The 14,573-nt window shown below is 37.3% G+C and overlaps 2 protein-coding genes and 1 pseudogene across 2 annotated transcripts; 1 reads left to right on the top strand and 2 right to left on the bottom strand.

The window, feature by feature from the left end:
• Positions 1–144: 144 nt before the first annotated feature.
• On the bottom strand, positions 145–2,586 carry LOC104818190 (annotated as a pseudogene).
• Positions 2,587–3,562: 976 nt separating this feature from the next.
• On the top strand, positions 3,563–6,093 carry LOC104818189 (UPF0235 protein At5g63440). Its single transcript, XM_010547652.1, has 7 exons — positions 3,563–3,716; positions 4,345–4,459; positions 4,613–4,766; positions 5,081–5,177; positions 5,347–5,435; positions 5,537–5,605; positions 5,817–6,093. Exons 1-7 carry the CDS (start codon positions 3,602–3,604, stop codon positions 5,874–5,876), a joined length of 699 nt encoding a protein of 232 aa, XP_010545954.1. The 5' UTR covers positions 3,563–3,601; the 3' UTR covers positions 5,877–6,093.
• Positions 6,094–7,037: 944 nt separating this feature from the next.
• LOC104818188 (cytochrome P450 94B3-like) lies at positions 7,038–8,701 on the bottom strand. Its single transcript, XM_010547651.2, has one exon. It carries the CDS (start codon positions 8,651–8,653, stop codon positions 7,139–7,141), a length of 1,515 nt encoding a protein of 504 aa, XP_010545953.1. The 5' UTR covers positions 8,654–8,701; the 3' UTR covers positions 7,038–7,138.
• Positions 8,702–14,573: the final 5,872 nt, after the last annotated feature.

Genomic DNA, 14,573 nt, shown 5'->3' with positions numbered 1-14,573 from the left:
GAACGATGACGGCTCCAGAGCCGTCGTCTAGATTCGGGGATAGAGAAAAATGGAGGACCACGAAGACGATAAGAAAAGAGAACGGAGAACTCCCTCTTTTAGGAGAGGCAGCAAAAAACAAAGAACGTCTTTGAACTTTTAAACTGATGGTAAAAGATTATTCTCGGCCTAAATTTACCGAAAAGGCGAAAACGGGAGCAAAAAAACCGCCAATCTGCAAATCCAGGATATATAAATTGTAAAAAAAAAAAGAATCAATCATACCGACGAACTAAAGATCAAGATTCTTCGATCACGATCACGAGGAGACTGCCTTTTGAACCTCGGATGTAACTTCCTGGCGAGGCTTCTCCGCGTGGATGTTCGTGAGACTTCCCTTCTTTGCATAGTAGTCGATCACCTGTGAATGGCAAAAGAAGCACACCGAAGAATTTGTCAATTCGGGGAAGAGAAACCCGAGACAGATTTCGATTCATCTTTCTCGGTATAGAACTCGGGATAGTACCGGTTCGGTTTGCCTGTGAAAAGCCGCCAGCCTTGACCTCAGAACCTCAGCATTATCATCCTTCCGTTGAATCAATGGCTCTCCAGTAACCTTCAATGAGTAGAAAAAAAAATGGATTTAACTAATAAGACTGAAATTGAAAGAGGATAAACATGGAACTGAATCAAACTATAAAGAATATGCATGCCTGAATCTAATGTGAACAATGAGAATAATCTCCCTCGATTTTTTTTATGCAAAACATACCGACTTTTTACGTATATCATTATCTATAACAGGCAAGAAAAACTGATAAAGCTACCTCAAGTTCCCATATAGTCGTACGTATTATACCATTTTGCTTCTTATGTAATAATTCTAACCTAATTGCATATCATTTTGGTGATGCCGACATGTATTAACAAAATAAGATTCGTCTTTTAAACTTAGAAAGAGGACATCCAAAAAAGCTTACGGGACTCAGATTCAACCGGGTTGCCCTAGTTACATGATCTATATACTTGACAAGAATCTATCTTTAGGAAAACAACACATCTAACAGTAGAGTTTATATATGTCTAGCCTTACATCATCGTATCCAGGGACTTTGGGAGGTGCGAATTTTGTGTGATAAGTTCTGCCACTAGATGGGTGGATCCATCTCCCGGTAATTCTTTCCTCCAAGACTGAATCATCGATAGCAAAGTTCAGCACTTTCTCGATATTAACTCCCAGTTTGGTAAGCATCTCATCCAGCTGCAAATAAATAACAAACCCACCATAACATTACAGCACACAGAAAGAGAAACCGAACAAAATTCCAACTTTCTCTCGAACAACACCTTCTCCGCCTGAGTCACAGTCCTGGGAAACCCATCAAGGATAAACCTTTTTTGACATCTAGGCTGGTTCGTGGCTTCGTCAATTATACCAACCACCAAGTCATCAGAAACAAGCTCGCCCTGGAAAACAATAGCTCCATAAGTGAACCAACCAAAATGTCATGTCACGGCACTCAATCAAACAGGACAAATATAAAAGGGAACCGACCTTGTTCATAGCTTCTTTAGCATTCACACCGAGAGGGGTCTTAGCAGCCACAGCAGCTCTTAACATGTCCCCGGTGGATAAGTGACAGAGACAAAATTCATCCTTGATTACCGGAGATTAAGTACCTTTCCCCGACCCAGGGGGACCTGCAAATAGTACACACTCTAGTCATTTCGAATACCAAAACATCATGAGAAGTATGTGCAAGATAAAGATAACACATTCAGCAGCAAACAAAGCACAACAATACATAAAAGCTGAACAAACAATAAATAAACCCGAAATCGAGTGGAAAAAAGGAACGATCTTTTGAACCTTGATAAGAAAACGAGAAACCAAAACTCGAGACCAGCACCATATTTGTAAACACCGTTTCTAATCAAGTAACAAAAATCCTACGACCTTTGCCCACAGTAAACTCCATAGTTGCTACTGTTATGTCTAAAAAGTCTCAGTCAGAACACAAAACCAACCAATTGGCAAGAAAAGTACTTAATATTTAACATCCTTCAGACAATATGAAACAACATGAATCTGAGTTCAGTCTCAGAGATACTGAAATCTCCTGCGAAACTGATAAGTCTGAATTTTAAGTCACCTAAAGAACCAGGAAACGAGAAAACCCAAAAATGGACAAAACCCGGTGTCTGATATCAACACAAAACAACAAAAATCTAGTCGTTTTCTCGCAAAACATCAAATAAACACCATCAAATCCTCAGATCTAAAATATCCCTCAGCCAAATTCCAAATTTCACCATAAATACCACCGAAAGTTAATCAGTACAGAACCAAATCACGGATCCGAAACGTTGCGAGTCAAATGCAGACGCAGTCGTTGCGGAAACAGGTTAGCAAATGACGTCATACCGATGAAGATGAGACGTTTGTCGGGCTTAGGCGCGCATTTAAGGCGGCAGAGAAGCTCCGACATGAGATCCACCGTCTGAACATCTTCCAAGTCCACCGAAGCTCCGCCGCTCGCCATTGTCGTTTGATCTTTAACTTCGCCGCTCGTCTTGTCTCGATTATGTATTACGCTTCTTGAGGGGGTTTCGTCTTACAGATAAAACAGTAACCCGGTCGGATTCTCACGTATTTGGGATTGGGTTCTATGAGTCGGGTCGGGTTTCGTTAATTGACCATTTTATCCCTTTTAAAAACTTGATTTACGCCGGACAAGATTTGAGTTTTTAGTTGAAAATCTCACGGGACCGAACCAAACCAATGGGAGGTAATTAAGTTTTAAAGATAAAATTAGTGATTTGATTAACAATTGAATGATTCAATCCATCTAAACTTAATAATATATAATCATAATTGAATTGAATTGAATATGATGCAAAAAATGAATGTTCTTTTTTTAAATTTGAAGAACTGAATGTTAATCGAATCGAATAAAAAATCCAAAATATCCATAATTTTTTGAAAATAAATATTTTTTAAAAATAAATAGTGTGAGAACCAAATACGAATTGAAATGAATCTAATCAAATTCAATATAAAAAACAAATAGTTTTTTAAAATTGAAATAAACGAATCCAAACATAACCAAACCCGGACCAAAATTCAAAATGAATATCCTAATAATTTTCAAATTTTATATGAAAAATAAAATTTAATATGGATATCCTAGTAAAATTTATTGGATTATTTCAATAAAATTTGTTCAAAATGAATTCAAACTACTGAAAAATTGATTAATAAAAAATAAATAAAATTTAAATCATAGTTGAATTTAATTTTAAAAAATTTAAGAATATAATTTTGTAGAAACTTTAAATAGAAAATTAATGGGAAAAAAGGATAATAACCTAGAAGAGCAGTTTTATTACCACAAAAGACAAAATCAACAGAGCAGAAACAGATCCATATGTGTGGGCCTGACGATATCTGGGCCGAAAGACCCATATAGGCGGTTCAGGCTCGGTTCGACTGAATTGAACTAAACCGGATCGCTAACCGGGAATTTGGTTTATGATGAAGTGTCTTCAAAAGATGTCTTGACGACCATTTATCGATTCCGAACAAAGCCTCGAATCCAGAGAGAGGGAGAAGAGAAAGAAAATGCCGAAGAGAACGACGCACACTTACTCGAGCGAGGACGCGGCGCCTGACGGACCCGACTCCGATCTTTTCGTTTACTACTGCAAGCACTGTGGTTCTCATGTTCTCATCACAGGTTCGTGTCTTTGTCGCTCTCTCTCTCTCTATATATATGTTTGGTTCTTCAGTGGTTCGGTCTCTGCGATTCTGTAGCTGCTGATATCCTTTAACTGGTTTTTTGGATGATTTTGCTCTCTGTTTCACTCTTTTTCTGGATATTTTAGGTGCCCAATTGGAGTAATTTGATACTCTCTTGTTCCTCTATGATTTGAGTTGAATTAGGGCGTTTGTTGAATGGGTTTAGGATCAGAATTTGGGGTTTCATTAGATCCGGTTTGTTTTAGGATCGTTTTGGGCGCAAAGGATGGGTGAGTGTTTCGCTAATTGGTAATGTAGTTCTTATGGTAAACAGCTTCATTTGCTATATCAGATATTCTTGTTCTCCTAAATATTGCATTAATTTTGGCTTGAGAACCAATTTGCTTTGACTAACTTGTAAATTACAGATGTTCTTTAATGTTTGTGAGGCTACAGGCAGTGTCTTGAAATGTTTCTCACTGGATAGGAAAACAATTTTAAGTTTTTCGATTCTGGGTTCTTCTCGTATGCGAGTATCAGTGAAGATATAGGATACACACGAGTATATGAATGAACTTTATGATATCTTTCTGAATGTTTATATGCTAAATTATATTTGTTATAAGATACCCAGTTGCAAAAGATGCCGAAGAGGAAGACCGACAGAGCTAATGTGCTCGACAAGAAGAAGCACCTCGCGAGGTTAAATGTCAACGAGGGTGGGAAAGTTCTATTAAAGCGGTATGTTCAATGAGCTCCAAATACTGTATTTGATAGACTTAATAATGGGTTACTATAGTAATCTTCAGTTTTGAGAATATAATTCACTGTTAGAACTTAGATCTTTGTAAGATTGTCTTTCTGTGTTTCTCATTATGTTCAACTCGTTGCCAGTGGTGAAGGGAAGATGGAGAAACAGTTCAGAATGAACTGTATCAGCTGCGATCTTTTTGTGTGCTATCGTGCTGAAGAGAGCCTTGAAACAGCTTCATTCGTCTACATTGTCGAGGGAGCACTTAGTGCTGTCGCTGCAGAAACTAACCCACAGGTGCAAATCGATTATTTCCCGCAATTGATATTTGACACTTGAGTGATTGATATTTGGATTGATTGCTTCTATATTCTCAAAAGCTAATCTTGGTGACATATCTATTTTCAAGTTATGTATATATTTCCTATATTAATTTTTTTATTATTTTGGGAATAAAACCCTGCACAACATGCCTCAACACGCAAATACTATCTGCCTCGCGCGAGAAGCATATAAACATGATCTCCTGCTCTGTTTTCCTGCAAACTACTTACTGTTCCAAACAAAACTAAAGCAGTATTGAACAATGTCATTTCTGGTACATAATATAGGATGCACCAGTACCTCCCTGCATTTCACAGCTCGAAGGTGGGCTTGTTCAGATAGCCATTGAAGTGGAAGACCGTGCTCAGCGTTCGGCAATCACAAGTAATGTGTTCATGTGATGACAACTTAGCTGCGTTTAATTTTTAGCATTCATCTGAATTCTGAAATCATTGCCATCATTCCCTGTCACCGGGCATGGATCCTTGATATTGGTATTATACAAACCGAATATTGCTTGCTGAAATGTTATGGTTCCTTTCGTTTTTCGCAGGGGTCAATGCTGACGATGTACGTGTAACCGTTGCAGCACCAGCAGCTCGTGGCGAAGCTAATAACGAGCTTCTGGAATTCATGGGCAGGGTATGTTTTACTGTCCATATCCGCTTCTAAACTTCTCTCCTGAAATACTGAGCCTCCAATCCCTTAACTCGATCATCATATCTGTGTTTTAATCTCCTAAGGTGTTGGGTCTAAGGTTGAGCCAGATGACACTCCAAAGGGGATGGAACAGCAAATCGAAACTTCTTGTGGTATGATGTCCTTCCATCTCTATCTCTTGATCCATAAAAGCATAAGAAAGGCTGCAACTCTGTTGTAGAACCCTTCACAAAGATTGCATTTAGTGAAGGGTATGATAAACTCTGAATGATTTTTCTTCCTCGGATCTTTGTTTATGCGTTTGTGTAACAAGTAACAACCCATTTGGGTTTATCTCTGTCTTTTGGAATATTTGTAAAACAGGTGGAAGATTTGTCTGCTCGGCAAGTGTACGAGAAGCTTCTCGAGGCCGTACACCCATAAACCAGGCAGAAAGCAAAGCTGTTGCTTTGTCTCTGGTTCCATAACCATGCCTGTTTCATTCTCCTGTTCTTGTTTTATATTATCATTTTCCTTTTTCTTATTTCTTTTTGTTTTTTTTTGTTATCTCAAGATTGTTCGCATTGTTTTTAAAGTTTGATATTACTTTTCTGCCTATACGCAATACTCAACTAAATAATATCTGCCGATTTTCCTCTTATTCATAATTTATTCGGTTGGTTTTCGGTTCGGTTATACATAAGCCCAACCGATCCCAGCCGAATATAATGTAAGCGTAATTTAATTGAATTTTTTTTGTATTTTAAACATTGGCAAAATAAATTTAAACCGAATATAAAATAATCGAAAAAAATGATAATTTCTTTATAAATAAGCATTTTTAACAATCAAAATCAAAACTCGTTGATCTAAAAATTTCACCATAGTTTTTACATAAAAAATATTTTTAAAAATATAATCTAAAACATAAAATATATATATATATATATAATATTTAATCAAAAGTTAAATGGCCAGAATTTTTTGTATAATATATGACCCTCAAATATTTGAGGTCAAAATCAATTCAACAACATTTTATCAACGTTAACGCGTTAGACATCTAATCGAACCTCACCTAATGGAATCTCACCAATTGCTACGGCACTGCACATTATATAGACGCATGTATATATATATATATATATACACATTATATATGACGGATGAGCAAAAAATAGACTTGATTGCAATGGAAGATGAGACTTTATTTTCGGATCCGTCGGTTTGACCTATCGCTTCGCATCATATATATTGTATATATATAATATATGTCTGTCGCTTTCCCGCAATTATATCTATGTGCCCATACGTAATTCGGACTATTTATTATATACCATGCTATGCATATATATATATATATAATATGTATATGACTATGCGTGCCCATGTGTGATCTGTTGGGTGTCCAGATGGATAAGACATGCAACCAATCTCAAGATTTCAATGGATATGCGTAGCATTCATGGACGGAAAATTATTTTAACAAATCTTAGCAATTTTATTTTTACGATATAGTTTTTCGATTTATAGTGAAAGTCCACAAAGTATAGCAAAGTATTTTAACAAATCTTAGCAACTTTATTTTAAACGAGTGTCTAATACTATTCGCAAACCGATATACACTTTAGTTTTGCAAATCTGTTCATACATTATATTATACGTGACATAACAATTTAAAATGTGACATCAGTAATCGCATGGTTCTACTGATTCGTTCTCCTCTTAATCTTAATTTTGAACCCACCCGCCATGTGAGCCGTCAATAGAGGAACAAAAACCGGCTGGTCCTTGCAAACCGGTACAATCTCAAACCGGCTCAAAACCGAACCGATCACATACTTCATCTGCATAAAGGCCATCTCCTTCCCTAGGCAAACCCTCTGACCGGCCTGGAAAACCGGGAACTTGAACGGGCTAACACTCTTCAGAACCGGCCTCGTACCGTTGTCCGGTTCGTCCGTCAACCACCGGTCTGGTTTAAACTCGTCCCAGTCCTTCCCCCACAGCTTCTCCATCCTACCCATACCGTACGGAAAATACGTTACCTTGTCTCCCCTCTTGACACGTGTCCCGTCCGGCAAAACGTCATCGTTGGCTGCATGCTTCGAGTCCCACGCCACGGGAGGGTAAAGCCGCATGGCTTCACAGAGACAAGCTTTAGTATAACTCATCGCTTTCAAACCCTCAAACCCTAACCCTAATTCTCCGTCTTTCTCTCTCTTCAACGAGGCCACTTCCTCACGTATCTTCCTCTCGGCGACGTCGTTTTGCGTCAGCAACCAGAAGAGCCACGTCATCGCCGCCGACGTCGTGTCCCTTCCCGCCATAATGAAGCTGATAACCATATCCCTCGCGGCGTCTCCGTCGTTACCGGCGGCGGGGGACCTCGATAAGAGATCTTGCTTTGCCTCGACGTTGCCGGTCCCGATCTCCAAGCTCTTCTTCTTCGCCCTGATGATCTCAGAGACTGACACGTGTACCGTCCTGATCGCTTCCCTCAGCCTCCTCTCGCTCCCAACGTTCAACAAACGCTTAACCTTCCACACGGCGTAGACAGGCTCCGTCGCCCGTCGGGCGCTGATCTCAGCTGCCGCGTCGAAGGCCTCGACTATAGGCGAAACTGGCCGGGTTAGATCCAAGCAATTCGGGTCGGTACCCAACGAGAACTTACAAACCACGTCGAATGCGAACCGTTTGAGAATCTCCTGCAGGTCCACCGCCTCTCCGGCGGCTGCGGCGGATGAGAGGGTAGGGACGAGGCGGGTCTCGACCTCGTCTCGGAGGGCTTCGAACCCGAACTCACGGAGGGAGCGAGTGGTGAACTCATGGCTCGCGAGCTTGCGTTGGGTGGCCCACTGGTCGCCGTCGGAGTTGAAAATGCCGCCGCCGAGGAGATCGCCGAGGAGGTCGGTGAAGGGCTTGCCTTTGGGGAAGTTGATGAAGTTTGTCTTGAGGATGTGTTCGACGTTGTCGGGATTCGCAGTCACGACGGTGCGGCCGCCGCCGAGGCGGCGGAGGGAGATTGTCTGCGACGGAGAGAGGGAGAGAAGATCGGTGTACCATTGGAGGAGACGCCGTCGGTTTGAGTAGAAAGAGATTAAGCAGCCAATGATTGGATACGATGTGGGTCCATGCGTGGATTCTTGAGCTTTGTTTGCGGAGAAGATGATGGAAACGACGAACCCTAGAAGGAGAAAGATGAGAGATGCAAACACCATTTTTTTTTTCTTGATTTGGGCCGTTTGGGGTTTGAATGTAATTTTTTTTTTCTTCGTGTTTGTGATATGTGGCGGGAGAGGGAGAGGGTGTGTGTATATATAGCCGGACCGACCGTAGGTCCAAAAAGGGAAATGCGGGAAATTACTTCTCATACTCAATCTCTAATAAGAATCCGAGTACTATTTGATTTATCTCTATTCTCTGACGCACGCATTATAAGAGAGAAATTCGGTAATTACACGTGGTGAAACAAAAATGAATTTATCTCTATTCGGAATAAATTTAAATCAAATGTTGCATAAAAATATTGAATGAAAGGAAAAAAAAATACGAAAAAAAATTGTTAATCATATTCCCCAATTTTATCTCTCACGCCTTTGGAGGGAGAGCAGAATATGAGTTTCTGAATAAGATTAAAAATTTTAATTCGGAATATTATTATATTTTTTCGTGTAAAAAGAAATGGAAACACATGTGGTTGGGAGTCATGTCGACGCAACACAACACCACAAGGAAGAAGAGAGGAACACGATCTGATACTGTGGATGTCGACAGGGGGGGGCGCACGTGCTTAAATTCCAAAAGAGAACACACGCAAAATATACGACACGGCGTGGAAAACTAGGACAAAATTTTAATGATAATTATCTTATCATATACTTACTGATCATTTATTACCACATTAAAGATATTTTAATGTTACCACATTAAGCTAACATTAGATATTATTGATTTTTCATAATAACTTTTTCAAAATCTGAATATACGTATATATGAAAAATCAATACTGGTTGAATACGCCTAGTGTATTAAGTAGGTCTTACTAAAACATTGTCCTTTTAATGCAATAGTATGTCGTTATAGTCAATACCATCTCGCGTCGAAAACATTAATTTTTTAATCATTTTAATTTAGCACCTAAAAAGTATTTCATACAAAATCAAATAATGATAAAACGATCGTATAATTAATACCGGTACGAAATTACCAAAAAAAATACGCATGATTTTCTACGAATAAGAAAAATTGGTCGGAGCAGATATTGAAAACATCATTACACATAAAAATTACAATAAAGCCATTGCAAGGATTTGTACGAACAAATCAAAACCATATAGAAAGTAACACTATACACCACCAAAGTCTGATTCCCTTTGGTCTGATTTGCTTGTTCCGGAATATTTGGAAGCAAAAAGGGCATTGGGATGTTGTTCACCTACGCACTCATGGAAACCTCCGCAAATTGTTAGCCTTTCGTGACACGGTGAAACATTTTTTGCAGTACGAGGTTGGAGACGGTAAAATGGCTTATTTTTGGTACGACTGTTGGCTGGGTTCTCGACTGCTCATTGATGTTGCAGGACCCTTAGGGTCGAGATTGCTCCAGATTCCGCAGGACAACAATGTTCGAGCAGCGATTTTTTAAAGAAATTGGACAGTGGGCGGAGCAAGATCGCAAGACATACAAATCATCCTCACGGCTCTAACTACTGCCCCCATCCCGAATGATGACAAAGGTTCGGATAAACCATTGTGGAAGCATACGGATGAAGTGCACATAAGCATTGGTTTTCAAACTCCAACAATTGGTAGCTTATTCGGCAGCACCACCCTGAGGTATCGTGGTATGATATTGTATGGTTTAATAATCATATGCCTAGATTTTCTTTCTTGATATGGGAGATTATGTTGTTGAGATTGTCGACTAATGATAGACTTATTCGATGGGGAATTCACGTCGACCCTACATGTGTACTTTGTCAAAGAGGATCGGAAACGCACCAACACTTATTTTTTGAATACGAGTTAATTTAGCTCAAGGATATGGTTGACAATTGAGAGTTTGATATGACCATCTCCGTCGTCGAGTGTATTCCAATGTATGGAATGGATGACTGATCGAGCCTTGGACACGAGCCTTAGCAAGCCACTTCTAGGCAGATTGATTTTGCATATTACGGTTTACAAAATCTAGAAGGAACGGAATGATAGAATCTTTCGATCGGTTCAGACAACGAGTGATGTGATTCAGATGCGGGTTGATCGAACGTTGCGTAACATGATCTTGATTTCCGTTACTAGGCCGCGTAACGGCAACAACGGTTCCACTCTAGAGGATTGGTTTTCTTTCTCGGAGATTATCCGAACGCACCCACGTTAGAGATAATAGGCAAAATATTTTTCTATTATTGATAATGAGAATAATACATCATAATATATAGCAAAACATAATAGAATATTCTAGGCATAATATCTAGGGTAAATCATAACAATATTAATGATAATATTCTAAGAATAATATCTTCCTATATGCCCCCTCAAGATGAATCATCTATGATGAATTCAATCTTATTACATAAAAACTGAAAACTGAAATTGTGATCGTATTAAACGAATCATCTTCCATGTGGTGGGGTAGTCCAGACTTGAGTTGGTGTTGCTTGATAACGTTTGAAGAGCTTGAGAGTTGTATTCTCAGAGGCTGATGTGGCACGGATGTACGGCGCATATGCGCGAGTTGGGTTGCGCGACAATGAGGTCGGCAGCGAAAAAAAATTGCGGTGTGTATAGCGGCTAGGCCGGAGAAAAGAAGAAAAAAAAATGGACGCAAAAACGCGACGCATAATGCGTGATAGTCTAGCAGTAGGATAAGAGAAGAAAATAAAAATAAGTGACGCAAATACGTGGATCGACGATCAGAGTTTTCCAATCGAAAGAGGCTAATAGCCATGTTTAAAGAGCTTACAACGGTTAGGGTTGACGTCGATAAAAGAAAGCCGTCTTTAGGGTTGACGTCGATAAACGAACGTCGTCAGAGAAAAAAAAATAGCACATCGGCTAGGGTTGACGGTCATGAACACCGCCGTCGGGGAAAAAAATAGAAGAAAAAAAAGAGCAAAATAAATTTAAAACGATACTCAAGACGATGATACTATTGGATTCAGTACATCGTTGTCATCTTCATCGTCACTTTCGGATTCGACCGACATTGTTGATGAGAATAAGAAAAAAAATTAGAGCAAAACCCGAAGCTCTGATACCATAATAGGCAAAATGTTTTTCTATTATTGATAATGGGAAGAATACATCATAATATATAGCAAAATATAATAGAATATTCTAGGCATAATATCTTCCTATATATATATATGATAATATTCTAAGAATAATATCTTCCTATATATATTCTAGGCATAATATCTAGGGTAAATCATAACAATATTAATGATAATATTCTAAGAATAATATCTTCCTATAAGGGACACGCACGACACGTTCCACATTTTGATTTGTGACATGGTTATCCTATTTGTACGGTTTCGGCTGGATTTTTGTAAAGGAACCTCTATTTTGATTTAATGGATAGGTTCACCTTATACAAAAAAAAAAAACACTTTTGTGTGCGTGCGCGTAGAAGTCAGTGATCATAAGAGCACGTGGATAATTTGGAGCCGAAATTCAAATAGATCCAACGAAATAAAACCAACGAGCTGGAAGAAAACCGTAAACACACTTGTTATCCGACCATCTTTCTTTCTCTGTGTTAATATTTTTTTTTTTCGGGGGGGAATTTGGTCACGTGTTTCACGTGTTCGAACTCCTTTCTCAAAACAGTTCAGTTCGCAGCTGGATTGACTTATTTTCAGACATGAGTGTCACAAAATCACATCACCCACACAAATAATAATATTAAAAAAAATCCTCTATGTAATATTCCGCCTATATACCGGAATAATTCTCATTTATTTTATTATCCTACTTATTTTGGTGAGTGCATACAACCATATATATACATATAATCGTATTATATATTGATCAGCGTGATGGGTTTCGGATATGAAATTATAAATTTACAGAATCTTTTACGTGTGTATATATATGTAAGCATTCTGATTTCTCTTTGTTATTAAATTAAACATATTCCCATACACAAACAATCTAAAATACAATTACGAATTAAATATGCAGCACATTGAAGATTAATGCTCATTCACCTTAACCAATACATCTCATAAACGGATTCTTCGTGATTATGAATTAAATACATTAAACGGATTTATTCGTAATTAACTATCTCATTAGGCTATGAAACTTGATTATTCGTAATTAACTTTTTTCTTTTTAAACAACAAATAAAAGAAAAGCATTTCGATCGCCAATTACAGACAATAGACTCATCAAAACAGTAATTGGAAACTATAAACAGTGGCCTTTTTATTCTGAAAAATTGAATGTAAAATAACAGTTTGAATTCTATTTTATGATGAAAATGAGTATTTTAATCTCGTCAACTCTATAAAACAGTATTTATTTATTTTGTTAAAAAAGGTATTCTTTTGAGATAAACAAAAGTGTTATTTTATAAATTGAATAATAACTAATTGTTTCAAATGAATTATTTTTCGTATTCTCCAATCGTAGCACCGTATTTTCAAAACTAATTTAAATTTGTAAAACGTGGAAGAATGTCAAATAATTTAATTTTATAACCAAGATTAGGTCCACACATATATACACGTTATTAATCTATCATATTTAGATCACTGCTTACTCGGTAATCTTCTTATTTTTTTAAATAAAGTCACCAGCCCTAAATGTTACAAAATTCTGGGGTAGATCATTATTCAATCTCATATTTATCCCTCTAAATGATTGAAAAATGTATTTTATTTTAATTTAAGCCTAGGCATGTATATGTCTATTTAGTAAGCAAGCTGTAACAGTGTTCGATTCTGATGTAGAGGTTTAATTATTCGGAATATGTGGACCGTCGTCGACCATACCATATATGCACGTGTTTTTTTTTAAAATAAGGACCGTGACAGTAATCTTTTTCACAATTCCATATATAAACGTGCCTTCTCAAAATATCTAAGAGTGTGTTATCTATTTTTTTTCCTTGTGTCTATTTCTACATTTTGAATTTGGGAAATGACAATGGAAATAAAATAATATATTTAAAAATAGTAGGAAAAGGATTTTCAAACGAAATCGATATATCAACCAATGACCTAAAGAAAAGTGTCCTCGTGCCGAAAATAAACGACCAAACAACGGCGCCGTTTTAGCGCGGTCGCAATCCAAAGCTTTGCGTTTTTCACCATAAACTTTTTCTTTATGTTATTATTATTATTTTTTAAATTATAAGATTCAGCGGTCCCAACTGAGTTTGATGGCGAAATCACAAAATCTCTGTTTTTTAATTTTCTTTTTACTTTTTTTTTTGTCATTTTCTACCGTCCATTTGAAATTACCCAAAGAAAAAAAAAACAATTACAAAACAGAGAGCGAAACAATTATCGCAGGTGATATAATTTTTTCGGATGCATATAGTTGTCGTGATGTGTGATTTAGCCTAATAAATATATATATATCACGGGTGGAAAATGTACGAGGAAAGTAAAACTCGACCCGAGAAAATGTGCACTGATCTTGTGGCTAATTATTTTGACATCAGATTTATAAAATCGAACGAAAATAAATAATATAGTATATATATGGGAAAATGACATTTTCCTACACCAATTTTGTAAAATGTGACCTTTTCCTACACGAATTTTTAATTTGACAAAAAACTACACCAAATTATCAAATGTGCCAAATCGATACACGAACTACCCAATTTAACTGCAATTTCCTACACAATCTGAAAACGGTGTTAAGTGTCTGTTAACCGCTGACGTGGCACGCCACATAGATTTTTTGCCACATCAGCATGCCACGTAATATTTTTTAAAAAAATTCCGAAAAAATATGAAAAAAATCGATTTTTTTTTAAAAAATTTAAAATAAAATAAATAAACAGCAAAAAAAAAATATACATATATATTCATATCTATATACAAATAAAAATATAAATATATATACAAAATAAAAAACATACACATATATATACAAACATCTATACAAATATATATA

Source organism: Tarenaya hassleriana, unplaced genomic scaffold (assembly GCF_000463585.1).
Source record: "Tarenaya hassleriana unplaced genomic scaffold, ASM46358v1 Cleome29, whole genome shotgun sequence".
Taxonomy (NCBI): domain Eukaryota; kingdom Viridiplantae; phylum Streptophyta; class Magnoliopsida; order Brassicales; family Cleomaceae; genus Tarenaya; species Tarenaya hassleriana.
This window is presented reverse-complemented; position numbering and strand designations above follow the sequence as displayed.